Below are 27,045 nucleotides of genomic sequence, written 5' to 3'. Positions count from 1 at the left end.
TTCGAGGGCGTCAACATCGATACGCATCATAGATTGTAGATACCACAGGTACAGATGGACCGTGTCACACCGGTGGCGGAGACACTCGAACACTACCAGATATTCTTGAATGCCATCTTCTTCCAGGCCGATGGGCGCGAGTATGAGTAATGCTGATCTTCTTGGGTCCGTTGGTCCATCAAATCGTCGAGCAGTTCGGTCTCTTCTCCCAAGACTCATCGACGTCTTGCCTCACCCAGAGCTACCCCTTTCGCAGCAACGACCTTCACCTTCCTCCCCATCTCCACTAACCGCGGCACACCCACTTCACCTTCGCACCATCAACCACATCCGCATATACCACACGAAGCGCCCGTGACGCGATGTTGTCCTTCACGAAACGTGGAAGTTGGCCCCTCCAGTACAGTAGCTTTTCATAGGCAATCATACGGACGGCGTAGGAGTTGGGAAGAATGGCGATCATTGTGCTATTGTCTGAGGCCATAGGGGTGCAGTCTTCGTATTCGACCTTCGTGAGGTGTTGCATGTGGTGGGCGGGCAGAGAGGAGAGGAAGTTGTTTAGAGTGGGAAGCTGCGAGATGTGGCTGATTTGGGCACGGAAGGCGGTGGTGGAGTAGTAGGTTGAGGCGAACTTGTGTCGGATCTTGCGGTTGAGATGGAGGCCGAGGGGTGGGCGGTAAGATGGACTGAGAATGATGGCCGTATCTGGCTCGATGGCGATGGTTTGCTCGAGGATCTCATCTTGAAGTTCTTGTGGCAAGGCTTGGATGCGGTCCTCGAGACTGAACGTGGGTGTCGACGAGGTATTCGACATGGTGAAGTGTGCTGTTGTAGTGGTTTCCATGTGCGGCGAAGTGTGATGTTGTTGTAGTTTCAGTGTGCGGTGGTGTGGGCATGTGAGTGAGAGTCAAGTGGTTAAAGAAAAGTTCGGAATTTGTAGCCTCGAGCTCGAATCACATGCAAGCCGCAACAATCCTGATTCATCGCTTTCGTCCATGCCCAGTCGGCATTACTCCACGCTGAGCCCACGCGACTACCATAGCTCTGTAATGTGGCAGGGAACACAACATGCACTTTTCATTCCTCGCCGCGTTTACTAATATCGTAAGGCACACTAGCTTGAGCCCATTCGCGTCGAGCTTAGTCTACTTCCATGATCTGATGCTCCAGTCGGAGACATTTTCCACCTGAGCGTAGTGGCTTCGTCCTGGGTATACTCTTGTCCTCAAGCCATAACGGGCATTGTACGCATGACACTGACCCAATGTACTTCATGTACTTTCTCCCGGCCCGCATCGCCTTCCAGTCTCTCAGTCCGATCGTTCTTTTTGCCACCACTAGTTCTCGCCTCGGGGTTCGCCGCCCAGCCACTTCACCTTCCCTCCATCCGCCACATCAATATAGCTGAAAGCCACAATCTTCAGATCAAGATGAGCCTTCACGGACGTTGGAAGGGCGCTCTTCTGGGACGCCCGCCTGTTGGTGGCAGTCGCTCCTGGGTGTCTGGAGTCAATGGGTCTGAGATCCTCGTACTCCACACGTTGGAGAAGCCGAAGATGTTCGGTGGGGAGGGAAGATAAGAAGCAAGCCATGGTGTGAGGCGCGTCAGTTCTAGGCTCTTGTAGTCGGACGCGGAGTCGTGGGACGCTGTTTAGTTGGACGCGGAAGGTTGTGGTAGAGTAGTATGTGGACGCGAAGGCGGCGCGGGTCTTGCGATTGATTTGGAGCTCGCGCGGTGGCCGGTGGGCTGGTGTGAGCACGACGGTGCTAGGTGTAGTGGCGTGGGTGGTAAGTGTGCACTCGAAGATCATATCTTGCAGCTCCTGGGGCAGGGCCTGCATACGGTCGTCGAGAGACACCATAGCTGCTGTGGTTACATCCATTGCGTGTAGTTGGTGATCTTGGGGTGGTGGGTGCTGCGATGTAAACCTGAGAAAGCGTGCGAAAAGTTCTTGATTCTTGTGCACATGCTTAACGCACGGTCCTAGCCCGATCTTGCCTACTCACTTCGTTCAAGATGCCGCTTCGTGTGGACTCACATGCCACAGACCATCGCTACAGGGCAAGTCTTTCGGGTCACACACCAAGATAAGACATCGCCGCCCTCCTATGCATGCGACTTCTTATCATCCCACTCGATCTCATCGACAGGCGTGATCTTCCCCGTTCTACAATCATACCTAGAAGACCCAAAGTATCAGCACATAATCGGACATACTGCTAATCCTCAAATGTTCGCACAAGCGTCATCTGATCCATCCACTTACATCTCTGCCATCTTCAAACTCAACTCCTGTACCTGTCTCGCCTGTTCCTTCGTCCCTCCCTGCCTGACAATCCCACGCGTATGCCACTCTGCTTGTTGGGGTACGTTCGAGCAGGTCAAAGCTGCAGCGTAGATGAGCTCGGTCTCAATGAAGGAGAGGATACTGGGCTCGCTGGCGTAAAAGTAAAGATTGTGTTTGACTAGCAGGTCTGATTCGGTGTCAGTAGCAGGAATTTGGGGAGGGAAGGGAGGGTGGTGCGTACACAAGTGAGGCGAGTGCTTGAAGTTAAAGTCCAAGTTCTCCTTCGCCGCTTCCGGACTCCACAGTTTATCGAAAAAGAGTTTGCCGCGGGCTTCAGCTTCCGCGGTCTCATTGGGGTCGTTACGAAGGTGAGCCTCCCATCTGTAGCATCATTTAGCAACCCGCGTCAACCTGTCGTGGGCATGATACTAACCTAGCGCCAAAATGATCAGTCTCCTCCTCCTTCAAATCCTTGAACAACGGAAACAACGAAAGGATCGCCTTAGGACCGCCGTATAGCCAACTTGTCTTGAGGATGGTCTCCTTGATGCGGCGTTGAACGAGCTTTTGCGTCTCGAGGTCAACGTCTTTCGTCGCGAATCTGCAGAGCTTCACGACCTCGTGGCCGGCGGAGGCGGCGGCGAGAGCGGCGGCCTGGGTGTATTAGATGATGCGTTGATAGAAGAGCTATATATCAATGTGTCGTACGGCAATGTTGTACCAATTGGCTTTTGTGATATCAGTAGTTTGCTCCTTGTCGCGGAACTCTGCTAGAAGTTCTTCGAGAGCCATATTGGGTAGTTCAAAGCTTGTAATGTTGAGCTGTGAGCGGTCAATGGATAGAGGAAGGATGCTGTGTTGGAAGTAAAGTCGAGCTGCGGTAGATGTGTGGCTCGGTCAGCGAGCATGGCACGGCGGACATGGATGTCTGTGGACCTAGAGCTCAGCAATAGAACACCTTTCATCCTATGCCAATCAAACAGCTCCTATCGACTGAGTGCATCATATCATATTCACAGCACTTTCAACGGCTTCATGAAACACGCCGTGCCACCCATCAAAGCCGTCACACCCGCAAACACAATGATGGCCCCATACTGCCCACCATATGCGAACTTTCCACTTGTGTGCAGATTCAGCAGTTGCTCGCTGATAGGCCCACTGATCAAGCTCGCAACACCTTTGCTTACACAAAGCAAGCCTATGACAAGGCCGGTGTCGATGCTGGTATATTCATCGTGTCTGTGCTTCCGCAGTTCTTGTCCCATGGCCATCGCTTTACCACTCCAAGTAGCAGCATAGCCGCCTCCACTCACACCCCAGATGATTGAGAAGACGTACAGCATTGCCTGCGAAGTTGTGAAGCCCCACAGCATGAAGATCGAGGAGCTTGATGTTATGGTGGAGAGAAGCAGCACGGATGTGATGCTGAGGCGGTCGCACAGGTACCCATGACCGAGATAGCCTATCACAGCGGCAATGTTCAAGAAACAAAGTGCAAGAGCTCCAGCGAAAGAGAGTAAGCCCAATGATGCTGCGAATGATGGGATCCAAAGCTGCGGGAAGAAGTAGGCTAGTCCTTGCATGAAGTTACCAAATTGGAACACCCAGAATGGAACGCGCTTGGTGAATGACAAGTCCATGGGCGCAAAGCTGTTGGCTGGCGATGGTGGAATGCGATTCTTCATCACGAGAAAGGCTGGTGTAGAGAGCACGGTCTGTCAATGAACATCAGCTATGATCGCCGACAGTCTGTTGGGCCTTGACTTACCATGATAACCATCCAGACTCTCAAAGATGTGCGAAAGCCATAGTTGTCGAGTAGTCATTGCGCTAAGAATGGCACAGTAGCACCTGCAGCTCCCGTGCCTGACCAGACGACGCCGAAAGCGAGACCTTTGCGTGCGATGAACCACTCATCGACGACATACATGCACGGGAAGTACAAGGTCATGCCGCCCAGTCCATAGAGCACGCCTTGTGTGACGATCAAAGCTCCGGTGGTGTTGCTAAAGGAGGCCCCAAGCAGGGCAAGGATCATAACGCCCAGACCAATTACTCCCGATGGACGTCGAATATGTGGCCATCGCTTAAGCGCTATTGCCACGAGAGTAGAAGATAGATACATGATGCCGGACGCCGTGGTAGATATGGCCGCAATTCCAGTGGGTTCGTGACTGAATGGCTCATGCGTCTGCCACAAACGGGCGTCAGTCATGTTCAACTGACGAATCGCGTACCTCGGAATTCTGCGCGTGTAGTCTTAGGCACCTGTTGCTCCAATGCTGGTGTTGTCATCAAGCACTCACCCGAAAATATTCCTGGAATATACCGAATGCGAAGGGAAATCCCCAGACCACGTATTCTAATGTGAAAGCTCCTGCTAGAGCGAGCCATGCATGTCTGCCACCATCTGCTCGTGGGAGGGCGAACGTGAGGTCCTCGTTCGAGCGGTTGGCCTCGAAGTCGTGAAGCTGTATCTGAGAGTCGTTCGCGTGCGATTCGATTTGTAGCGCCATGTGAATCCGCTGAAGGAGTCAATGTTTCGAAGGGTCGATCTTGCTTCACGCGTCGAGTGAGGGCAACGGACCAAAGCTATAGCAAACTCTTGCAAACGCCGATACTAAAGGTTTTCGACATAGGGAATCAAACATCCCTCCGTTGTGGAATTTGCTGGCCCACTTCGGACTGCATCGCCGACAAGCACCTACTAATGATGACGAGAGCATGCGAATGGATTCAGTCGCTTTCTTCGTATCTGCAGTGTATGGCATAGCAGTTCCAGATCCGTGGTCGCGTTGAAAGATATGGGTGAACTCCGAACTGCGGTCTTTGCGGAAAACGAGGATTTGCTACCCCAGAGAGGCATCATTTTGCTGTACCCTGGGCGCTTCTGCGTAGCGACATATCAAAAGCAATGGCTCATTGAATGGACTTACGTTCCACTTCACGGAGTTCGGTGCTGCAGGAAACAATGCCGTATGATGAGCCAGCACATGGCACATACAGCGTGCCTACTATACCTGCAGGAATGATGTCAACAGAAGTTGCGATAGAAGCTTACCCACATGCACCTTCTGTTGTCCAGTTTCAAGCGTCAAGTGCTGGCCAGTACGGAATCCAGCCTTGGAATTCGCTCGTCCTTCGCAGTGCTGTGCCCGGCACAATCATGACCATCTTCGATACCAGCGGAATGGTCGTTGAGATGTCGTGGTTTTCGTGAAGCATCTTGAGAAACAAGAGTCTGCTACTTCGAGTGACCATGTCATACGCTCAAAGCACGCGTGACTGTTCCTCGATTTCACAAGGTGCGGAACGCTGGTCATGGCTGGTCATGGCTTGAGCAGACCATTTGTACGTTCTTACAAGGTCGGTGGTTCTCGACTGCGTGCTCTTCCTCGTTGCTTGCTCTCCCGTATTACCTTTTGGGCGGGGGTGTGTGCCAGAAGTCCTTAAACGGCACGAAAAGACATCGTCCGGTGCAAAGGTGATCGACGGTTCTCGTAGATCGGCGCGTGGTCTTCTCGCGTGGCTGCATGCATATGTTGTACGACGTCGTTGGCAAGCACGACACGAGTTGTGGCTCGCGCGTGGTGACAGAAGATGGTGATCGCTCGTATAGTGGACGTGGTTCTGGCCCGAATGTGGCCATGAAGACATTGGTCGAGCAGTGAGCCAGACCAGTGGAAGATTCGTAGGACATAATCACAAGCGGTAACGCGCTTTTGTTATGGAAGAAAGGAAGGCACAATCGTGTTCGAGGCCGCGGTGATCCCTGTCGGCGGCAGCCGAGGAGGTGGTTCCAAGTTCCAACCTCGCCCTTTCTTCCAATTCAATACACCGCCATACAATACCACAAACCTCCCGACTGGCGCTGTCTGGACACGAAGATAGGCTCCTTTGTGCTACGCCACGAGAAGTCCCTCGGCTTGGACGACGAAAGCCCTACATTGACAGCACACGACATCGTCTTGAACACGAACTCAGGTAGGACAGGAAGGCACAACATGGGACATTGAACACGCCGTGGCTGTCCCAAGTATAGCTGCTCCGCCTTCACCAAGCAATCTGTCACCTCACCGTGCCGTTCTTCCGCCACGGCCAAGCACACCTTGGACCACATTCACCACCCAGCCGTCAGAATTTATCCGCGACTTGCACCTTCTCCTTCGGTCTTTGCTTTCAGTTGTACGGGCAACTAGCTCGTGCTTGGGCTTCCAACTGCAGCGTCTCCTTGCGTGAGATCGCTTCTATGCATCTTGCCCGAACATCTCCACTCACATCGCGTGGCACGACTTCCTGCCTCGTACTTTACGATGCTATGATGAGGCAACAGTGTGGCATCTATAGACACTTAGTCTTGTTGGTAGCAAGCATGGATTTCTTCGTCTTCTCTCACCATTCCAGGACTTGTTCGGTAAGGAGACTTACCAACTCACGGGACTGCCTGCTTCAGATATGCACATACATTCGTTGACAGCTCATGCTGCCTTGCTCCTACAGCTTGGCTTGGCGATCGGTACGCCTTTATTGCAACATCAGGTCGAGGAGCTAAGCTCAACATCGGCATCGTCTTACTCACAGCACGAGCGGCGCCAATCCTCCAATGGCACGTTTGTTGTCACTGGCGTGGCAGGCGCAGGCGTGCATCCACGACTAGAGCTCAGAGCAATGCAGGATGATGCCGACCTATGGAACCTCTATATCCTTGGGCTTCGGCGCTTCTATGATACTGACCAGGATGATAAGCTATCTTTCTACCAGATCAGTGGTAAGAATCATGTACTCCAAGATGTGACCTGGATAGGATCTGACCATTCAATAGGCATCCATGGTCGACCTTACGGCGATTGGGATGGCGTTCCTCCCGCCGAGGACACTGATTCTCCCGGGTACTGTCTGCATGTTTCTAACCTCTTCCTGACGTGGCATCGACCTTACCTGGCCCTGTATGAGCAGCTCATCTACGAGCACGTGATCGATGCGGCCAACTCATTTCCAGCAGGCGCTGTCCGACGTCGATATCTAGCAGCGGCTGGACGGTTCAGAGTACCTTACTGGGATTGGGCTGCAGTACCTCCAAATGGGGAGAGCGTGTGGCCCACTGTTGTCACTACACCGACCATTGGGGTGACTCTACCCAATGGCACAGCGAATATCTCGAATCCACTCTATGCATACAACTTTCACCCGAACTTACTTGAGGATCAAGTAATCGACATGTTCTGGGATCCAGTAAGATTTTGCAGAACGAAGTCAGGGTGGGACGTACTGATCTGTTCGTAGTTCACCCAGTGGGATGAATCAAAGCGATATCCAACTCAGCCACTCACCACTTTATCTGAAAGCCAGAACAATCTCATTGGATCGGTTCTCGACAACCTCAGGAACAATCTTATGAACCGGCTGTACAATCAATTTACGTACTACGACAACTTCACGCTGTTCTCGACGTCGGCCTGGATAGAGAATGGTATCCAGAACGCAGATAGCGCGGAGTCGATCCATGACGTGATACACAACAATGTTGGCCAAGGTGGCAGTATGACCTACCTTGAATTCTCAGCTTATGATCCAATTTTCTGGCTACATCATACTATGATGGACAGAATACTTGCGTTGTGGCAAGAGCTCCATCCGGAAAGCTACGTGCAGCCTAGGGTCACTGGCATGGGTTCATACACAATTCCCGTTGGCATGACGGCTGATGCCAATACTCGTAAGTCAACTGCCAGACTACGACGGACGGTTGCTAACGCTTCGAGTAGCGCTTGCTCCGTTCCACAAAAGCAGCAACGGTGACATGTACACATCGAACGATGTCCGCTCGACAACGACTTTCGGCTATACGTATCCAGAGTTGGCCAACAATGCATCCACTGCTTCAGTCAGAGTTGCCATGAACACGCTCTACGGCAGTAATGCTGCGGCGGGAGGCCCAGTCCGGAGGGCACAACCCATCTCTAGCGCTGCTTCGAGAAAGCAAGTCGAGACAACTCCTGGTGAGGTCATTGATGGCCAGTATCGACATTACGTCGCCAATATCGTAAGCAGCAGATTTGCTGTCAACGGATCCTACTCCGTGTATGTATTCCTAGGCGATCCTGGTGAAGAAGAGCCTAGCAATTGGCAGCTATCGCACAATTTGGTTGGGTCGCACTCGGTGTTCGCAGCTTTGACGAAAGCAGGCGCTAGGATGAAGACCGCTGGCATGAACCCTATCAAGGTCACTGGAGCTATACCACTGACGGATAGTCTTCTCAACAAAGCGGCAGCGGGAGAGGTCAAGAGCATGGACTCAGAAACAGTCGAGCGATACCTGCGGAGGAGTCTGCAGTGGCGAGTGGCCAAGGTATGTCAATTGATCGTGTCCTCTGCACGAATGCCCACTGACTGACGCAGATGGACGGCACGATCCTCGATGCTGCAAACGTATCCGACCTTTCGATCACGATTGTCAGCGCCCGCGTGAACCCGGCTGTCAACGACGATGACTTTCCATCCTGGAGCGACTTCCGAGAACTGAAAGCCGTCACCGAAGGCAAGGTTGGAGGCCGCTGATGAGCACTTTGGTAACGACTTACGATCCATAACGACCTTCGCCAATACAGCTGCATAGAAACCATGCACAACGGAAGAACATCGCTACGAGCAGAGCAGAGCAGAGCATCCAGAATACCTTCTATGTATACCACTACCACCTAATGTCTATGCAGGCACCATCGTACAATAGTCTATGCACCTCCGGCTCCATATCCAATCTATATACCATGGTCGACATTTGCCTCTTTCAGCCAGCCAAGATGCTCGCATGGAAGCGAGGTCCACTTGACCCGGACCGTTAGGAACGTGCTTCGTCGCTCCGAACTCCACAACGGCGACAGACCGCCGCTGACACACAAACACAAACGAAGAACAGCCCAGGAAGAAACACCCCTCCCACCAACAAATTGTGCATGGCAAGCAGGCGAGAGAGTTCAAACGATGCTGGACGCGTGGTCGCCTGGCTCACAGAAACAGCGTCGTGAGTGGTCAATATCTCACGAACCGTACCTGCCGCGAGCTAATCAAACTATAACGGCCTGTTGGTGAGAGAATTGGGATGTGCCGAGGACCCTCCTTTGGGCTCGCTGACGGACGGTAGAGAGATCGTACCTATTTCCGTCCGTATCGATGGATGACCCAGGCGTGCCAGGTACCTTCTTGCGGCCGTGTTGCATGCTACCCAAGGAGCGGAGTGCACCCCTGGTGCAGGACTGCAGGTACTTCATGGATCGGACTGCCCTTCCTCGCAATGTCGACCTTGCTGCTCTGCTTTGTGAAGTGAATCCCTTTCTGGACGGGACATCTGGCTTCTGGAGAACGGTTGGAATGTAAAGGGCTGGGTTTGGGAGAGACGTCATTTGCTACATGTGCACGTCAGCTGGTCATTGAGAAATCTGGACTGTCGTTGAGCAGAAAGAAATTGCACGATTCAGGAATTTAGAACAATGGTGTTTCACGCCTCTCTCCTCGCGGCGGCGAGTGCCACACTGGTCACAGCTGCATACTCATCATCGTGCTCCTCTGGACCGGCAGCGGAGTTTCTGCTCCTATCGAATTACCAGCCGGCGCAGCAGTTCTGCGCGCAGAACTACCCTCCTCCAGCTCCGAAGACTGTCACTTTGTGCTCTGCCGCACTATCATACACAGGTTCGCGAAAACGCGACGATAGCGGCTCAAATGATGATACTAGCAATGGAATGCCTCCACCTGCAAGGACCATCTTCAAAGCACTCCTCCGCCAGGACGACCCCACTCAGAAGATCTTCTGCGCATGCATTACTCCGCCCGTGAAACCCATCACAGTAATAGCAAGTTGCGCCGCAGGCCAAACCTGCAGCCCCGACGGCGTTTGTCGACCTACCCGAGACTGCAGCAATCCAGCCTCCTGCGACGGACACTCCTTCTGTGGCAAAGGGCCTACTGGAAACAACCTCTTCTGTCATCAGGATACTGACAATGCCGAGATGGGGTATTGCATGAATGACGGTCCCGCCGATCAAGGATGTCCGGAGCCGTATGAGGATTGCCAGGCCAATTCTGATTGTGGTGGTTCCAGGGTGTGCATACATTCTTGCTGCAGGAGTGAGCCGTTCTGTGTGGATGTCATGGATTATAGGTCGGAGAATCACATGTCGCCTTCGAAAATGTTTAGAAGGAGTGCTTGAGTAGGGAATCGGCAGTATGGACACGTGAGCACCATTCGAGCAGGCCTCCTTCTGGATAAGACTGGGGACAGGTTTGGCGAAACGCAGTTCAGCCTCGTCATACTGGTTTGAAGCTGTGATCCATCCCGAAAGACATGGCATGGTCTCATCAATACAAGTCCATCGCTTCTGCGCCGGCCGCGAACTAGATAGTAGGCCACAACGGCCAAGAATCAGATGCTATGGAAGATCAGCTACCCAAAATGGACGCCGATTCCGCTCGAACGCGTGCCCGCGCTCGTTTCTATATCACATCACCCTTCGCGAACATCATCGAAGTCGCTTCGCCGCAGCTTGGTGCAGGATCTTTCAGGGTTCCACTTAAAACCACGACGCTGCGCTCGGCCCTAACGAAGGCTAGAACACTGCAACGGGCACCACCATCCGCCACACACCTCGAGCCGCCCCAGGCAGCAAGATCAGCAATGGCTCACACAATGTAAACGCTGCGCTGCAGACTCCTCGAGCTTCCGGCAGAGCTGCGCAACCACATCTATCGCGCCACTCTCTGCGGAGATCACCCCATCTACCTCCTTGGACCATGCCGCCAGCCTGCACTCCTGCGCACCTGTCGCCAGATCAGACGAGAGGCGGCTTCCATCTACTACAAAGAGAACGACTTTCGCGTCGCTGCGATTGGCTTCAACACATCGACGGCATTGGCCTTCGAACGACAAGCGCGCGCCGTTGTCGACTTTGCTGGATCAATTTATCGCGTCACCATCACCAGCCGCAAGTACAGCTGGGCCGGCCTGAAGCTGTGGCTCAAGGCGTATTATGATAGCGAGGCGGAGAACATGGTGCACACGGACGGCGACTCCTTGAGCGCGCCGTACTACATGGCTGTCAAGGCATTCGAGATGGTGGCGCTGTTGAGGGAGGATTCGGAGTGGGACAAGGTCGAGAAGGTGCTGGACAAGTACCAGGAGGCGACGATTGGGGTCATGAAGTGGAAGTAATCGCAGATGGGGGCAGAAAGTTCAGTGCGGAGGTGAAAGCAAACTTCAAGCTCGTGGCCAACGGCGCCAACACTGTGAGTGCTGCATCGTCGGCACTCGCTAAAGCGATGAAGGGCACCACGGTCAGAAGCTATTTGTTTGAGGAGAGAATACTGTCCTGCGGGTACTGAGGTGTACGGTTGTGTTCTACACCCTGATCTGTAAGCGTCCCTGCACGATAATGGATATGTCAGAATCACATCCTCGAAGAGAACTCCGTGCTGCCAAATCCACGAACGCACTATCAGCCCATAGCACGCCTCAACGCGCATACTTCAAGACGGCCGGAACCGCAACATGATTAAAGTGAGCTCCTGGGCAAGCGACGTATCGTTATACACGTACTGAGACTCCAACCGAGTCTGGGTGAATATAGCAGAAAGCTTATATTGGCAAAATTGCCGCATGTGATTCGCCGTTGCACCTGCCAACTCTTGTAAACCTTATTACACTTTCTCGTGGAAGGCGCAAGTTTGCCCACTTGGCTCCATTTCAACCTGACAAACAATTCGCCATTGATCATCAGCCACCACAGATTATCCCAATATGTCTCCACCAGTAACAACAACCACATGCAAGCTGCTCGAATTGCCGGCAGAACTTCGCAACAAGATCTACAGATACTCCATCTGCGAGAAGGATGGCATTGAGGTTCCACGGACCGGTCGCGAACAGCCAGGACTTACTCGCACTTGCAAGCAGATTCGAAAGGAAGCGACCGCCATCTACTATCTCGAGAACATCTTCCTGGTCGATGCGCCTGGCTTTGATCGCTACACTTGTGAGCGCATCGAGAGACAAGCTCGAGCACATGTGAACATCGGCAAGCTCGACTTTCTCATCGACACTGAGGCTTACAGCTACTCTTGGTCCGAGCTTGTCAAGTGGCTTAAGCTCTACCACGATGGAGAATCTGACATGTGGCGTCTCGATGGCGAGGATCTAGACGATCCATACTACATTGCTGCCAAGGCGGCGGAGATGGTCGAGAAGTTGAAAGGGAAGATGGGATGGGATGACATTGCGGACGTTTTGGGTTCGTATAAGGAGGGGACGATGCATCTTATGAAATGGGTCGAGTAAGGTGTGGGGTTAGAGCTATGACGGCAGGTCAGACCGATGATTTGGGTGAAATGGAGGACGAAGCAAGAGAGCTGGCGAGTAGCAGCGGCGAACAGCTTCACTTGCAAAGCAGGCGAGCATTTGTCAAGGCATCCCGCACGCAATTCTTGTACACATCACACCATCCCTAACTCCTCCTCTGAGCTCTCGTTTAATTGCCTCGCGACTCAATGCTTTGCTTGCTGTTCTTTCATCAGCATCATGCGGAACTAAGCAGCTAACCGGAGTGGATACATACCATTGCCGCTGCCATCCTGACCACCTTCAGTCTCGCCACCTCAAACTTCCATACATCCGCATTCCTATCCGCACCCAATCCCGTGAATACCGTGAAAGCGAAGAGCAAGCAGGTCATGATACTGCCATGATGGTGCCCTAGCCAGAACGCGTTGAAGGTGAGAAGAAGGATGCGCCGGCAAACGATGTTCTGGACCTCTTTGACGAAGGCAAGAGGCTCTTGGTCGAAGCGCGTCAGAGGTATCTGGATGAGGCGTATGAATGGAGTAAAGGCGATTTGGAGATTGAAAATGCTGTAGAGGATAGTCGTGCTGCAGATGATGGAGACGAGCTCGTATGAGGTTGATGGAAGCCAGGTGAGAGGCATTATGTTGAGGTCGGTAGGTTGGTGTCGGGTGCAGGATGTATAGCCGCGGGGAGAAGACATATAACTATCGCGAATACTCCAGAAATACTGTAGCGTTTGCTACAAACGCTGGAACAGGCTGGCGGGCTCATGGAACGTCTCATTTTGCTGCAGCTACCCGCTTGGGACACAGTCGTTTGCGCCCTTTGAGGAACCTGGCATCAAGAACGATGAGATCTTGCACCAACATCCACAATTTGACGAGACATGATGGTCGTTGTTTGACGCGCATAACCTACGCTGCTAAGACTCACGTATCACAAATCCCTACACTTCATCCATCCTAACCTTGAAGTGACGCATGATCGCTTTCATTTCGGCGTCCCATGCCATGAGAGCTGCAATCATGAAGATTATCCAGGCCAGAGTACTTCCTTTGAAGTGCGCCAGCCACATGGCGTTCGCCACGACGCATGGGAGCCGGCTCAACGTGATCTGTTTGGCTTCAAGTTGATCCCATTCACGAATGGGTCCATTCGTGAGATCTGTGAAGAGTTTCGAGCCCAAGTCGAGCCTGTGGACGCCCCATATGATGTACATGCTGCAGATGAAGGAGGGAACGTCCATTGGTGTGAGTTGGAGCCAGCCAGTAGACATGCTGTTGTGTTGAGTAAAGGTTCGAAGGGATGTCGTGATGATGCGTACGAAGGGGGCATTTCTTTTTACATCCTGGTATCTTTCTGTTTGAGTGTGCTTGCGCGCTACGGTCGCCCGCGACATCTCGAAGGCTCCTGAAAGTACTTCGTGGTCTTCATTTGTTCTGCTTCAACAGGCAAGCCGACTCCGGGCGAGTGTCAATTTGATAAGTCCAAATGGGAAGGGCCGTCGAAGCTGGCGATGGCCAGGCACATTTCTGCTAAGACTGCTTCGGCGTAAAATGTGCATGTGGTTTATAAGCTGGAAGCATCGTGAAGTTTGAACCCTCGTGACTGCTTCAACGAAGGCGAGTACAGATAAGAATAGTCAGAAATGAGCTCTCTTGCTTTGCGTGCGTGCGTGCTTGCACCTGCACGTGATGCGGCGGCCGGTCCATGCACTAGTCGGGAGGGCCGGGCGTGGTGCGTTGGCGGTCTGGTTGTTCACGTGATTCGCGGTTGCCGGGCGCTGATCCTGCCTTGCAGCTCCGCCATCACACTACCAGGAAGAATGCTTTCCTTCCTAGCAGCGAAGGGTGAGCAAGACATATAGAAGCCATGAACTCGATTGCAAAAGATCATGACGTTTGTTGTCAGCCCTCTCACACGATCTCCCGTTTCTTTTGCTTTTCTCCGACTTTTTCTGACCTCCCACGATGAGTTCCGGCAATGACGACTATTCACGTGATGCCTCACACACCAATAGAGATCATGAGGGTGAAGGGCCTGAGCATGGAGATACCAGGGACACTAAGTCCCCTGCTCGGACCGTCAATAAGGAATGGAACGATCTTCTCGATCACGACTGGGATTCTTTCTTCACTTGGGGTCCCGATGTCGGTTCTGTAAGCCATGACGCAGTGCTGGTGAGCCCAACGCTGACGCGTACCATAGCTCAGCGGTATCCAGTATGGCCCCAGTACAGGAGGGCTAGCAAGAGAGCCAGTGCAGACCAGGCAGTCCGCAACAGTCATTGAAGGACCGCCTGGCAATGTCGAATTGACAGCCAGACACAAGACTAATAAGATCTGTGCAGTCTGCTCCTGGACCTTGCGTTACCCCAAGGACCTCGTCCGGCACCAGAAGACGCACAGCAAAGCCAGACTATTCTACTGCCCACACGAAGGATGCGAGTATGCTTCGAAAGGCTTTCTACGGAAGGACTCACTCAATCGGCACATTCGCAAAGTCCACTCGAGCCAATCGGGATGAATTCACGAGAAAGTCGCGAGACCTCAACGGCCTTACATTCGACGCCTGAAGCCTTGGTTGAGGTCTTCATGAACAGACATTCGTAGATATCTCGTTCGTAGTCGTTATGCGATCATCGCATCAGTCCTCCAAGATCCCTCTCCATCCCACTAACGCGATCTTCGAGAGCTTTCTTCTTCCGCTCCAGCTCCTGGATCTCGGCTTCTTCCTTCTCCAGGTCCTCCTTGGTCATGGTCGCGATGCTGATCGTAGGCTCATCATCGCCGAGATCATCCTCATCCTCACTATACGTCGACCGGTTCATCCTCGACAGTTGCGCACTTTGCTTGTTGACATGGGCTTCATAGTGGCTGATGTTCGCAGCGAGTTGCTGATGTCGTCGTCGAAGTTGTGAGATCCTATCCGCCGCTCCAGAAACTGGGTACACAGCCAGCAGTCGTTCTGCACCTTCCAGCAATACCTCAACATCAACGTCGCCCTTTTGTCTCACGGCCGCGCCTTCCTTCCGCGTACGCTGATACAGGTCGCCACCCAGGACTGCTGCGACAGCTTTGTTTTTGGGTTGTCGATGGCCATATACTGTGGCTCTCCGTGGCGTCTTGGTGGGCGCTGGCTCGCTGACTGATGTGCCGACAAAGTCCTGGGCGGCAGATTTGCTAGGCAATGGAGGCGGCGCAAGATGAAAGAGTGCCCGCTCATGAGTCTCGGTGTCTCGAATGAGAGCAGTGATATCATGCTGGCCGAGCAGGGCGTTCGTGAATCTCTTAGGTCCAGGAAAGGGAAGCTCGGAGATGGAAGTGGCGCATAGAGAGATTTGCTCGAGGTGGGAGGAGAGGAGAGAGGCCATGCTGATATAGATGCCAGAGTGTCACATGCGGCAACCTGAGTCGACAATGCGTTGGGGTCCTGTTTTCCAGATGAAGTCTGTATACACGAGATCGGCTTGCTCGCCTTTGACTAGTATGAGTGTCAGTTTGACCCGGCTTTTGGCGCGTCTATGAGGTTCTCAGCGGTCGTTGTGAAGTGGTGTTGTGTTTGTTCATGCTGATGTTACTGTATGGAAGACGCGACTTGATGGTTTCGCTTGTGACGTGCCAGGTCCGAGCGTTGGCCGGAGCAGCAGTCGCAAGCCGCTGTTGGCTGGAGAGCTTCACTGGAACATCAAGCACGAGACAAGCAACACAACACCGCCCCATCTCCATACCTCCACACCAACACACTCCAACACACCAACACACTCCAACATGGCGGACAAGATGGACATAGATGCCGTCAACGCGGAGAAGCAGGAAGAGAGCGTCGGACCAGCACCAGACCTGCCTCCGGAGCGCAGTATGTTGCCATCGCCGCCTCACAAACATCGGCATGAACAGTGGTGCTAATGTGTTTGTGCTTCTAGTAATCATCAACAACCTCCACTTCATCAACCAGGCCGTGGACAACTTCGACTCGAGATTCACACTACGCGCGCTCCGGAGCATAGCAACATTACGGAAGTCGGACAAGTTCGCAGAGGCGCTGGTGGTGGGCATTCGGACAGCATATCCCAAAGCCTCCAACAAGGGCAGACAAATCCTGGAGGAGCTGCTGCCCGAGTCACATCAGGCGAACGGCACTGCGGCAGGCAAGGAAAAGGACACAGCAGAAGAGCAGACACATCCCGAGATCTGGGCCTACCTGGGTGTTTTGGTGCAGGTTGGTAGACACGAGTCGTTTTGATCTTCTGGCGATGCTAATGATCGTAGGTCTATCTCTACGACAACGGCGAGTTCGAGAAGGGCGCCGACTTCAGTGAGAACTTCATCGAGCGAATCCGAAGCTGGAACAGACGTACTCTCGACCAGATTGGCGCAAAGGCATACTTCTACTATGCCCTGTTCCACGAAGAGCTGGACCCAAAGCCACCGTCAAAGCAGTCACCCGTCATCGATACACGGCCGAAGCTGCTCGCAGCTCTGCGATCAGCAGTGCTTCGCAAGGATACTGACACCCAGGCCGCCGTAACCGTCCTCTTGCTGCGCAACTACATCAGCACCGCCGATATCACACAAGCCGATCTCCTCGTCGCGCAAACACAATTCCCAACATCCGCATCGAACAACCAGGTATGCCGGTACCTGTACTACATCGGCCGCATTCGTGCCATCCAGCTTGCCTACACCCAAGCGCACGACCACCTCGAATCCGCGACACGAAAGTCACCCACCAATGGTCCGGCAGTTGGCTTCTACCAGCAAGCCACTAAGCTGTTGATCGTGGTGGAGCTCCTGATGGGTGATATCCCCGAGCGATCGATCTTCCGACAACCTGCCCTCGAATCCGCCCTCTACCCATACCTCAAGCTTGTCCAAGCTGTGCGCGTTGGTGATCTACAGGCATTCCTCAAGTGTGTCAGTTTGAACGAGCAACAGTTCCGCAAGGACGGCACATACACGCTAGTCCTCCGCCTTCGTCAAAATGTTATCAAGACCGGTGTGCGCATGCTGTCGCTGTCATACTCGCGCATCTCCCTCCGAGACATTTGCACGCGCTTAGGTGTGGATTCAGAAGAGTCGGCTGAGTACATCACGGCAAAGGCCATTCGTGATGGTGTCATAGAGGCTTCGCTTGATCACCAGAATGGTCACATGGTCACAGTGCCACAGAAAGATGCCTACAGCACAACCGAGCCGTCGGATGCCTTCCATGCACGAATAAGTGCTCTCTTGGGCATGAGGGATGAGTGCGTAATGGCCATGCGATACCCGATGAACAAGAACCGCCAGGAGCTTGCAGAGGCAGCCAAGGCTCGTGACCGAGAACGCGAGTTGGCTAAGGAGATTGTTGAGGGAGAAGGCGACATCGATGATGGAGATGACGGTGGTTTCGAGGGTATGTAGTAATGCCTTCTGGACGACGGCTGTGGAAAGCCAACTGGCTTGCCCATATGGCAATCATCATCGCTCGAAGCAGGCGTGTAATATAGACATGAATAGACAGCGCTCCTGACTACGCGACTACGGAAAGCGTGTCAATGTCACAATTCAGGAACCATACCTGCACCCATGCTATCATTTCGCAGTCCTGTTCCAGCCTTTGGCCTACTTTCACATCAACTACCACCGATCATCACCATCATCATCCCCATACCTCCCCTCATCCCTACCCGCATCATACGCATCATCAACATTGTCCCCGAGCCGCTCGACATCACCCACCCGCTCACCCGCCCACCCCGCCATCCTCTCCGGCGCATCCTCCACATCGTCAACAGCATCGTCCCATCTCCTCTCCACTCTTTCAGGAAAATCTTCAACCTCACCGACCTTCCTCCCTGCCCAGCCGGCCACTTTTTCCGGGGCGTCTTCGATATCGTTCCCTAGGCGGTCGAAACGGTTGTCGATACGGTCATCTTCTCGGTCGAAGCGGTTGTCGATACGGTCTTCGAAGCGGTCGACGCGGTATTTGTCTTCTTCGTAGTGTTCTTTTGCTTCGTGCCCCTCGTGCATTAGGAAGGCGCCGCCGGCGAGACCGGCTGCTGCGCCGAGGGCTGCGCCCATCCAGCCGTGACCGCTGCCTCCTTTCTTTTGTTGTTCGTGGGAGGCTGGTGGGGGTTGTTGGGGTTGGTAGGATGGGGCTGGGGGGCCGTAGTTTGCGGGGCCTGGGACGGGGAGAGGTTAGTGGAAGGGGTGGGAAGGAAGGGTAGGGGATCACGCTTACCTGGACCACCGTATTGACCTCCGCCATAGCCTCCGTCGTAGCCCGCTGAGGTTCCGCCATAGGCGTTACCACCGCTTCGCTCGCTGGGGTGTTGGAAGGTTCTCTCGCCGGTCTGTTCGTTGATGAAGATGTAGCGGTTTTCGCGTTGGTCCCATTGTGCTATCCATGGACGGTGAACTTGAGGCGGTGGAGGTGCTCCACCGCCATATTGCTGACCGCCTCCATACTGTTGTTGGCCTCCTTCATACTGCTGACCACCACCGTACTGCTGTTGACCTCCTCCGTAGTGTGCCATCTCGATAGCTGTTTTGGGGAAGGAATTGGTGACGTTGAGAGAGGGGGAATGAAGGATACTTAACACTTTCCCCCACGTGTAGTCATGTCAGCTGCAGGGTGCATGCAGTCCATTGCAGTTTGTGGTATGACGCGAGCGTCTATACGAGCGTAGCCACAGAGCTATATTTGACGCCGGCGTGGAGTCTCGGTCGAGCATGGTTTGTGAGAGTGGCGGTGCACAAGGTTCGGCACGCTGTGAAGGCACAGCTTGCTCGAACACGTTGTACGAGAAGGCCTTACAAGATCATAGTAAGAATGTGTGAGAAGTGTTCATCGAGCAAGAGCATTTGGAAGTTCTCCAGTCTCAGTCAATGGCAGGGTTGTCAAAAGCCTATCCTACACAAGCTCTTTGCGCGTCTTGGTGGAGATTGCTTGGTCTCGAATCCTTGCTCGTTATCATCAGACCTCTGACGAGTAGAGATGCGGTTTCGTGGCAGCCACTCATACACAAGGCCGTGGCCACATTATGAAAACCTGGCTGAGTAACTAGCCACTATGGCCACAGTCGTCGCAGGGGTACTTCGTGCCTGAATGCCTTATGGAGTCCTCACAATAAGTCCTGCAGGCCTTACTAACGCTACCTTGACTTTGGCCACCCTGTGACCTATAGGTGGCTACACATGTGGCCACTGCGATGAGATGAATCCACATGTGGCCATGCATCTCTACTGATAAGTGGTCGACTCTGTTGATCATACCTACAGCTGCAATGGCACAAGCCATACTTGAAGGTCTACAGATCTCGCAAGTTCTGCCATTCCCCATCACTACATGCAGGTGCGCGGAAAAATGCTCACGATCTGCGACCGCAGACAATATCACTCAACCCTTCGGCCCCTTCAGCGAAAGTCCACTTCCATCCTCATCGATACCTCTCCCCCACCGTCTCGCTCGCAAGCTAGAATCGTCTTGGAAACCGATCCCTAGGGTTCGTCAACGGTGGGAATATAGTCTCCAACATATTCCTTCGAAACGAGAACCTGGTCGGATCGTCGAAGAAAGCCATCATATGCCTGTAAATGGCGCGTGCCATCGAAGTCATTTGTGCTACGGCATGATTTGGGATCTGATCATGTCCACCGTACTTTGTTATGGCATCAATGACTTCCATTCGAGCGTAAACCTCCTCGCGCCGTTTCATCGCATCGGACCAGAGAAGGAATGCGATCCAAGGTAGATCCAGGATGATATCTTCTGGAATCTCGTGGTAAGAGCCGTAATGCCGAGACATGGCCTTCAGCGCCGCCCACATGTCCTCCCATTCCCAGCGCGGATCCCAGACAACGGGTGAGGCTTGGCGAGGTGGAGCTTGCTGGGAATGATCAAGCCGGTTGACTCCATTCGCACGCCTCGGCACAGGGATCGAACGCGTCTGGCCCGGTATCCCGTTCACACGCATGTGGCCAGCGTCTCCATTCACACGCGTATGGCCAGTGTTTTCATTCACAAGCGTGTGGCTAGCGTCTCCATTCACAAGCGCCTGCCTCGGGACACCATTCGCGCGCGTGTGGCCAGCGTTTCCGTTCACAAGCGTCTGCCCGCTTGGTGACTCAGCATCATCCTTAACGTAAATTTCCCCACGCATAGGAAAGACAAACAAAGGCTCCTGGGGCCGATCGAAGAGAAAGTCCAACGCATGGTACTTCCGGCCTGGAAACGAGAAAGGCTACTCGCTCGGCGTCAAGCCCGGAGGTCGCTTTCTAGGCATGCCGCCAGTGTTGACCGTGAAGGAGGCGTCACTGTCACGCGTGGTGGAAAACTCTCCTGAGATGCCTTTGATGATCTCGTGCTCCAGACTCGACCCTCGTTTGTTGCAAAGAAGCTCCGGCGAGACCTCGGGTCGTGTTTCGTGATCCTCGTGAGGCTCGATGGTGTCCAGGACAGACGATGTGGGCAGCACTCCACTGGGCAGCCTCGCGTCATTGAACACGGCCGAGTCTCTCCTAGGCATCACAGCGTTAGGCAATGAGGGAGGGCCTGTGTTGTCCACATAGCGGCCGTTACTGCTCTGTTGAAAGCCAGGCAAGATTGATCCGATCTTGGCTCCAGCGGCAGAAATCGGAGCTGCTATTGTTGTTGTCATGTCTGTCGTACCACCTGGCTGATTCGTCTGTCTCTTAGGTACGACGGTGCTCTCCTCTCCAGCATCCCGAGTGGATAGAAGACGCCGAATCTTAGCCTTGCTGTCTCCATTGGCACTCCTTCCTTGCGTGCTTCTTCTGCGCTTGATGCCTTTGGCCGGTGCTTCTGGTAGCAACAAGTCACCATCTCTCTTAGTGCTCCTTCTCCGCTTTGTACCCTTCTTGGGTACTTCAGGTCCCAAGTAGTCATCCGGTGCTGCCACTTTGTCTAGCGCATGTCTATGTGTATGCTCTTGACCGTATTGTCCACGAATACCCTGTTCTGAATCCTACCCAGCAACAGCAAGCAGACAATCGTCCAAAGCGCCCATGACACCATCGTGTTCGGCCTTGCCAATACCCTGAAAGCCTGCGTATTCAGTGCCGTCGATGTCCATCGCGTCCGGATCAGCAATAGTGACTCCGTTCGTGATGGGCTTGTCGACGTGACCGAAGCCGTTGAGTTGAGGTTTGTTATCCATGATTGGGTACTGATTCAGCATAATATGCTCGTCCAAGAATCGATCTGATCGTAGAAATGGATCGTAAAGGTTGATGGAAAGTCGAAGATCTTGCCGGTCGAGAGGTTGGCGTTTGGCTTGCATCTCCATTTCAGCAGGTAGGAGCCCCGCGGCGTTGCGTTGAAGGATACCACGTTCCGCGTCGTCTTCCTCCTTTCGAAGCTGCCGCCGGAATTTGTTGGTCTGCACACCTTCTCCACCAGCACCGTTCGATCTTGCATGATGGAGCAAGCTACCGAGCATTTCCTTCAGCTGCACTTCCAATGCTTGCTCTATGATTTCTGCGCAGCCAGGAAGAGCTCCTTGTGATACTCCAGTCAGACCTTCCTCATAGCATATTGGCTCGATTCGGTTCTGGATATCACCTTGGCCAGGGAACTCTAGTGCCTCCGAGGCCAGTGTCTCCGCCCAGCGCCGCCGCGTCTCGATGTCGTAGCTACTTCTCGCCAGTGAAGATGTGGTCGGGCCGGTACCAGTGGCGCTCTGAGGCTCCGCGTCACTTCCCGTGGGCCTCACAGCCAGCTCGTTTGAATAACCCACAATCTCGGCATAGGCGTTGTTGACGGGCTTCGCGGCCTCTTTCAAGCCTTTGATCCTCTTCCTGTCGCGCGCATGCAGTGTCATGACCTCTCTTTTGAGCCTCTCGTCCGCCTTGTCATTCGCCCCCGATCCCGGCCCAGTGTTCTTAGCTGTAGCTGTCGGCTTGTCTGTTGCGACAACCCATGGTGCGACATCAGTAGGAGGATAGTCGCGTAATGTGTTCTCGTATATCGAAGCGAGGAAGGCATTGTGTAGCCGGAGCGTCGACAGTGGCGACTTGCTGGGATCAGCAGATGTGATTACTGAAGGGACGGGCGACAGATATGGCTGAAGGACCCATGCCAGCTCGGCTTGGTTGAGTTGTCCCGTCACGAATGCACTGATGGCAGCTTTGTAGTCGTTCCAGTTGTCGCCCAGCGCAGCCTTTAGCTGGGTATAGATTGGTTCCACATTCACGCGTGGAGCTGCGCTGCCCGTCAAAGTGCCTGATGCTATCGCTGCAGCACTTGCGCCGGGTAATGTCTTTCCTCCCACATTCGGGGTCACTCTCATCTGTGTCGGCGACATGTGTCCATTGCCGCCACCCAGCAGCTCCGCCGGATTCATCTTGTCCGCTCAACTCCTCCGCTTGCTCGTGCTCGTGGTCCCTATCGCATCCTCTCCATTCAATTCGTCCAGCGCATGTGACAGCCGGAGGTCTCGCCGATGTGACGGTGTCGGTCGCACTACGCAGTGAAGCGCAACGCGGTCAAGTCGGTCGTGAGTCTTCGAGTAGTGATACAAAATGCGCCGTGGAAGCCTCCAACAGTACAGTGACTGATGCTGTCGTTCTCAGTACGTGTTGCGCGTGTGCTTGCTCACGTCCATGCATGTTAGTGCGACCTGTAGATGCGGGACGAAGTCTGGAGAACGCGGCTCGCGTCCGAGGGCTAATATTTCATGACCAGCTCCGTGAAATATTCATGATCACCACGTGCCGCTGTCCTCACTCACATCTCAACTCACTTCCTCCATCTCCATCGTCTGTATCTTCGTCATCAACACCGGGTTTATGAGCATGCTGCGATAGAGTCTTAGACACAGCCAACGGGCAGCAGCGCATGTCAAAGCACACATAAGCTTGCGTTTCCACATCCAAGGCTATCTGGTTTTATGTTTACGACAGAACAATTCAGAGGACAGTATTGGACGACTTCGAGTCCATAGATAATGTAGAATACGTGTTGGTCTTTTCCGCGAGTACGCGAATCCAAGCAAACGAAACGAGTAAAGATACCGGCGTCGAGCCACTTCAAATCCAAAGCTCATCGACCGACCCATCATGAGCCTATCAAATGTCCTTCTCCTTTGCCTATCAGTGTAATTCTCCACCCTTGGTCGTAAGATGCCAGAAGGGCTTTGTCATATCCATCATCCTCCATATCAAAAGTGGTCGGATGCTTCGTAGTTGTAATCGCTTGAACGCTCAGATCAAAAGATGCCAATTGGACATGTGAAACCGATATGTAGCCCACTGCAACGTCTCAACCTTTGTTTATGGAAGTCCGCTTTCAGGCGATCTCCTCCACCTTATTCCCTTCTATCCTCTCATCGGGATCGTCGACTTCTGGGTCGTCCATCAGGTCAGGCCACTCGACCCACTGCCAGTGCTCGGAATGACTGATGGGCTCAAGTCGCATGTTACCCTTCTTGTCGATGCCTTCTTCCGGATGCACCATGACCGAGGCGCCCACTGCCACGCTCTGTAAGCGGGATGAGATAGGTAACTGGTACTTCAATACTCCTCGTACGACGAGCTCGAAGGGATACTGAATCACCTTCTCCCACCTCTCACTGCCGCCAGTCTCGGTCTTGTTGCCGGGCTTCATGAGGCGTAGCTGACCGGTGGAGTAATGCAGGTGACGGTTAATGGGGCTAGCAACAAAGTTCAGCGCCTGATCGAACTTGAAAATGCGCCCCAGTAGCATGGTTTGCGCATCCTTCTCGATATCTGAACCGTCGTCGTCGTCATCATCATCATCTCCTGGAGCGTGCCAGTGACCATCCGGATCCTGGATTGGGTTCGGGTTCTTATCCTTGGAGCCGTTCTTATCCGATGGCTCTAAGCTAATTCGCCTCCTCCGTTGACTCTTTCCAGAGACATCATTGTCCTTGTCCGGCTTATGAGTGCCAACATGCTTGCTCTTGGCGAAGACATTGACATCCATATCACCAACATTGATGCCCAGGGTGTTCGGGTTGATAGCACCGACTTTCAGATCCAGCATCAGCTCCTGTTCGCTTGCCAGTACATTCTTGATCTCACGGATCTCGACATCGTAAAGAGGTCTGTTCGACGCGAAAACAAAGAAGACGGCGGTCACAACAACGCCAATTGTCAGCAAGGTGGTCAGTAGACAAGCACCAGCCTTGCCGCTGCAGCATCGCCAGCGTGAATCAGGCTCTTCGTAGTCCTCGAATGAATGAGCCATGCTGCTTCCGGGTCGTCGAATGCTGCGGTAGCCATAACCTCGAGGCCCACGAACAGTACCCGTCCCGACAAGAGGCGTCCGCTCGTCGTCAGCGTTCTGTTCGAAGTCGTATGGCTGCTCTTGCTTTCTGTTACCGGCCAGGAAGCCACCTGGTCGAAGCTGCATACTCTGAGGACTCCTTGGTGAATTCGGTCGAGATCGCTGTACGTGATTTTGTCGCAGCTTCGATGCTTGTGTATAGGGTGGGTCGCCAAAAGTTTGTTGATCATAAGATGCCGAGTGGTGCCCGCCTCGCCCATACCTGCCAATGTGTCGCGGTGTATGTGATCTGATAGTCCCGTCCTTGCTGTCAGGACTATCAAAATCGTTATGAGTCCTGCTTGAGAACTTCATGCTTCGTTTGCCCTCGACTCGCCTATCGTCGAATGCATCTCCAAACCCTCTGATCGCGCTTCGCTGCTGATCAGCCATGCTGTGCGCCGAAGTCACGCTTGGAGTCCTCGAATGGTGTCGTTGTCGTCGTTGTGGCTCAACGGGATTCGACTCATAGACAAAGGTCTCGTCAGAGTCGGAGGTGTTGGCCTCGTCTACCGCGTCCGCCACTCTTCGTTCAAACAGGTCGGCCTTCGAGGTTGCTTTGCGCAGAAATCTGTCAGACAATGTTCTTGGTATCGCTGCAGAGAAAACACGCTGAAACCGGTCTGACATGGTGGATCGCTCAGACGGTGCCAAATTGGCGGCCTCCTCGTCGGAGCTCTCGTCGTCACAAGCACGCCGCAGCAGAGCAGCACGAACATAACGTCGCTTGGATGGCGATAAAGATTCATGCTTCGCACGCTGCGGCTGTGCATTCTGGCACAGAGCATCGTATGCTCTGGAAGGAACAAAGTTCTGGGATTGAGAATGTCTGATGCGATACGTACCTGTTCCCTGGTTGACACTGCGCTTCGTACGTGAATCCTTCTTACGCTCCTTCTTCGGTCGTATGGTTTCGGTACTAGGCTTGAGTCTGATGCTTCCGTTGTTATCGGTACGAAGGCGGTTCGCTGCTTCTCCAGCTGGCGCAAGACCTGATTGTGGAATGGATTGGACCGTCTCGGTCTCGACTGTCATGCCGCCAGTCTTGCCATCGCCTTGGCGCGATTTCGTAGTTGTTAGGGGGTAGCTGTTCTTCACGGGTGCATTCTTCGGTCGTGGTTGCGATTGACTGGTGGCATTGTGCGTCGCAGAATGCTGGCGATCCCTGCCTTGCACATTCGTATCGCTTTTGTTACCGGTACTTTCGCTACCACTTTCGGTTGGTCTCTGTTCATCTCCCTTGACGGGCGTTTCACGCTTTGGAGAACGATCGTCATTGCCAGTCACCTTCGTAAGTGGTGTGGGATCAACAGCTGCCTGAATAGCAGCAGGACTCGGTTCTTGAGAATCTCCACTATTCTCTTGTACTGTGGCCAGTGTCGACTTTCCGCTTGGGCCTCTAGCCGAAGCTTTGGGTGCAGGTGGTGGCTGAAGTTGTGGATCCGGTCTTCGATCTTCCGAGCTTGCTGTTCGACTCGAGGACTGCATTGTGATGTTGTTGTTCTGAGGAGTCGCACTAAGCACCTGTATACTTGGCGCGCTGCCTTGTTCGGACTTCTTTTGGGCAGCTGCAGAGCCTCTCCTTGAGCTTGGTCCAGAAGGTGGTGGCGACTTCAGCCGGGGTGAGATGGGCCATTGCGGTGTGGATTCACCCGAAGCTGTTGCGTGCACACGACCTGGCAATTTTGACACGGCTTCTGATATGCTGTTGCCTTGGTGCTGCTGCTGCTGGAGATGCGGCACGCTCGACGCCGAAAGAGCCCTCTGTATCGCTGCTGCTGACGGCTTCGTAGATAATGAATCTTTCTTCGCGGGTGGTTGGTCCTTCCTGATCGGAGACGTGTTTCGTGACGTTCGCGGACTTTGAGCAAGGGGTGACGACACCTGAGGAGCCAGATTCGTAAAAGATGACTTCCGCAGTGTTGGCGGCTGAGGTGTCCCCGCTTGCGATGTCTGTCTGTTCTGTGCACTCGCCGCCTTCCTCGCCGTCGCATTCGTCCCATTACTACCAGGCTCAGCAGCCTCCATCTGGCCGGTAAGCGAACGGAACTCGTTCTGACTGTCTTTGTTCGCCATCATGCCACTGATTCAGTATTCCAACTCTAAATGACCAGAACGGGGCTCCTCCCATGG

The 27,045-nt window shown here is 53.5% G+C and overlaps 18 protein-coding genes across 18 annotated transcripts; 6 read left to right on the top strand and 12 right to left on the bottom strand.

Moving 5' to 3' along the window:
• Nucleotides 1–286: 286 nt before the first annotated feature.
• Nucleotides 287–814, bottom strand: CLAFUR5_09419 (uncharacterized protein; the record flags this gene model as incomplete). Its single annotated transcript, XM_047908567.1, has 1 exon — nt 287–814. One exon carries the CDS (start codon nt 812–814, stop codon nt 287–289), a length of 528 nt encoding a protein of 175 aa, XP_047766269.1.
• Nucleotides 815–1,337: 523 nt separating this feature from the next.
• On the bottom strand, nt 1,338–1,883 carry CLAFUR5_09418 (uncharacterized protein; the record flags this gene model as incomplete). The annotated part of the gene is made up of 1 exon (XM_047908566.1): nt 1,338–1,883. The coding sequence occupies one exon, from the start codon at nt 1,881–1,883 to the stop codon at nt 1,338–1,340; it is 546 nt and encodes a 181-aa protein (XP_047766020.1).
• A 224-nt stretch (nt 1,884–2,107) lies between these two features.
• On the bottom strand, nt 2,108–3,080 carry CLAFUR5_09417 (uncharacterized protein; the record flags this gene model as incomplete). Its single annotated transcript, XM_047908565.1, has 5 exons — nt 2,108–2,180; nt 2,268–2,475; nt 2,530–2,669; nt 2,722–2,942; nt 2,997–3,080. 5 exons carry the CDS (start codon nt 3,078–3,080, stop codon nt 2,108–2,110), a joined length of 726 nt encoding a protein of 241 aa, XP_047766271.1.
• A 221-nt stretch (nt 3,081–3,301) lies between these two features.
• On the bottom strand, nt 3,302–4,071 carry CLAFUR5_09416 (uncharacterized protein; the record flags this gene model as incomplete). Its single annotated transcript, XM_047908564.1, has 2 exons — nt 3,302–4,006; nt 4,060–4,071. The coding sequence occupies 2 exons, from the start codon at nt 4,069–4,071 to the stop codon at nt 3,302–3,304; spliced, it is 717 nt and encodes a 238-aa protein (XP_047766270.1).
• A 42-nt stretch (nt 4,072–4,113) lies between these two features.
• CLAFUR5_09415 (Fujikurins efflux protein) lies at nt 4,114–4,807 on the bottom strand (the record flags this gene model as incomplete). Its single annotated transcript, XM_047908563.1, has 2 exons — nt 4,114–4,482; nt 4,598–4,807. 2 exons carry the CDS (start codon nt 4,805–4,807, stop codon nt 4,114–4,116), a joined length of 579 nt encoding a protein of 192 aa, XP_047766042.1.
• A 1,939-nt stretch (nt 4,808–6,746) lies between these two features.
• CLAFUR5_09414 (Tyrosinase) lies at nt 6,747–8,849 on the top strand (the record flags this gene model as incomplete). The annotated part of the gene is made up of 5 exons (XM_047908562.1): nt 6,747–7,059; nt 7,114–7,523; nt 7,575–8,007; nt 8,057–8,640; nt 8,691–8,849. 5 exons carry the CDS (start codon nt 6,747–6,749, stop codon nt 8,847–8,849), a joined length of 1,899 nt encoding a protein of 632 aa, XP_047766272.1.
• Nucleotides 8,850–9,778: 929 nt separating this feature from the next.
• CLAFUR5_14674 (Ecp55) lies at nt 9,779–10,498 on the top strand (the record flags this gene model as incomplete). The annotated part of the gene is made up of 1 exon (XM_047913822.1): nt 9,779–10,498. One exon carries the CDS (start codon nt 9,779–9,781, stop codon nt 10,496–10,498), a length of 720 nt encoding a protein of 239 aa, XP_047766044.1.
• A 464-nt stretch (nt 10,499–10,962) lies between these two features.
• On the top strand, nt 10,963–11,496 carry CLAFUR5_09413 (uncharacterized protein; the record flags this gene model as incomplete). Its single annotated transcript, XM_047908561.1, is given in 2 exon segments — nt 10,963–10,976; nt 10,995–11,496. 2 exon segments carry the CDS (start codon nt 10,963–10,965, stop codon nt 11,494–11,496), a joined length of 516 nt encoding a protein of 171 aa, XP_047766052.1.
• A 585-nt stretch (nt 11,497–12,081) lies between these two features.
• On the top strand, nt 12,082–12,618 carry CLAFUR5_09412 (uncharacterized protein; the record flags this gene model as incomplete). The annotated part of the gene is made up of 1 exon (XM_047908560.1): nt 12,082–12,618. The coding sequence occupies one exon, from the start codon at nt 12,082–12,084 to the stop codon at nt 12,616–12,618; it is 537 nt and encodes a 178-aa protein (XP_047766047.1).
• Nucleotides 12,619–12,824: 206 nt separating this feature from the next.
• CLAFUR5_09411 (uncharacterized protein) lies at nt 12,825–13,321 on the bottom strand (the record flags this gene model as incomplete). The annotated part of the gene is made up of 2 exons (XM_047908559.1): nt 12,825–12,839; nt 12,896–13,321. 2 exons carry the CDS (start codon nt 13,319–13,321, stop codon nt 12,825–12,827), a joined length of 441 nt encoding a protein of 146 aa, XP_047766283.1.
• A 246-nt stretch (nt 13,322–13,567) lies between these two features.
• Nucleotides 13,568–13,897, bottom strand: CLAFUR5_09410 (uncharacterized protein; the record flags this gene model as incomplete). The annotated part of the gene is made up of 1 exon (XM_047908558.1): nt 13,568–13,897. One exon carries the CDS (start codon nt 13,895–13,897, stop codon nt 13,568–13,570), a length of 330 nt encoding a protein of 109 aa, XP_047766282.1.
• Nucleotides 13,898–14,591: 694 nt separating this feature from the next.
• On the top strand, nt 14,592–15,147 carry CLAFUR5_09409 (uncharacterized protein; the record flags this gene model as incomplete). The annotated part of the gene is made up of 2 exons (XM_047908557.1): nt 14,592–14,780; nt 14,830–15,147. The coding sequence occupies 2 exons, from the start codon at nt 14,592–14,594 to the stop codon at nt 15,145–15,147; spliced, it is 507 nt and encodes a 168-aa protein (XP_047765786.1).
• Nucleotides 15,148–15,259: 112 nt separating this feature from the next.
• On the bottom strand, nt 15,260–15,994 carry CLAFUR5_09408 (uncharacterized protein; the record flags this gene model as incomplete). The annotated part of the gene is made up of 1 exon (XM_047908556.1): nt 15,260–15,994. The coding sequence occupies one exon, from the start codon at nt 15,992–15,994 to the stop codon at nt 15,260–15,262; it is 735 nt and encodes a 244-aa protein (XP_047766783.1).
• Nucleotides 15,995–16,391: 397 nt separating this feature from the next.
• On the top strand, nt 16,392–18,026 carry CLAFUR5_09407 (putative 26S proteasome regulatory subunit rpn3; the record flags this gene model as incomplete). Its single annotated transcript, XM_047908555.1, has 3 exons — nt 16,392–16,479; nt 16,547–16,842; nt 16,893–18,026. The coding sequence occupies 3 exons, from the start codon at nt 16,392–16,394 to the stop codon at nt 18,024–18,026; spliced, it is 1,518 nt and encodes a 505-aa protein (XP_047766605.1).
• Nucleotides 18,027–18,242: 216 nt separating this feature from the next.
• CLAFUR5_09406 (uncharacterized protein) lies at nt 18,243–19,141 on the bottom strand (the record flags this gene model as incomplete). Its single annotated transcript, XM_047908554.1, has 2 exons — nt 18,243–18,787; nt 18,847–19,141. The coding sequence occupies 2 exons, from the start codon at nt 19,139–19,141 to the stop codon at nt 18,243–18,245; spliced, it is 840 nt and encodes a 279-aa protein (XP_047766786.1).
• Nucleotides 19,142–20,080: 939 nt separating this feature from the next.
• Nucleotides 20,081–20,767, bottom strand: CLAFUR5_09405 (uncharacterized protein; the record flags this gene model as incomplete). The annotated part of the gene is made up of 1 exon (XM_047908553.1): nt 20,081–20,767. The coding sequence occupies one exon, from the start codon at nt 20,765–20,767 to the stop codon at nt 20,081–20,083; it is 687 nt and encodes a 228-aa protein (XP_047766784.1).
• Nucleotides 20,768–21,592: 825 nt separating this feature from the next.
• CLAFUR5_09404 (uncharacterized protein) lies at nt 21,593–22,969 on the bottom strand (the record flags this gene model as incomplete). The annotated part of the gene is made up of 1 exon (XM_047908552.1): nt 21,593–22,969. One exon carries the CDS (start codon nt 22,967–22,969, stop codon nt 21,593–21,595), a length of 1,377 nt encoding a protein of 458 aa, XP_047766785.1.
• A 944-nt stretch (nt 22,970–23,913) lies between these two features.
• CLAFUR5_09403 (Vacuolar segregation protein 7) lies at nt 23,914–26,991 on the bottom strand (the record flags this gene model as incomplete). Its single annotated transcript, XM_047908551.1, has 2 exons — nt 23,914–25,469; nt 25,758–26,991. The coding sequence occupies 2 exons, from the start codon at nt 26,989–26,991 to the stop codon at nt 23,914–23,916; spliced, it is 2,790 nt and encodes a 929-aa protein (XP_047766789.1).
• Nucleotides 26,992–27,045: the final 54 nt, after the last annotated feature.

Source organism: Fulvia fulva, chromosome 9 (assembly GCF_020509005.1).
Source record: "Fulvia fulva chromosome 9, complete sequence".
In the NCBI taxonomy this organism is placed as follows: Eukaryota; Fungi; Ascomycota; class Dothideomycetes; order Mycosphaerellales; family Mycosphaerellaceae; genus Fulvia; species Fulvia fulva.
Note: the sequence above shows the minus strand (reverse complement) of the source record. Positions and strands in the feature narration are given on the sequence as shown.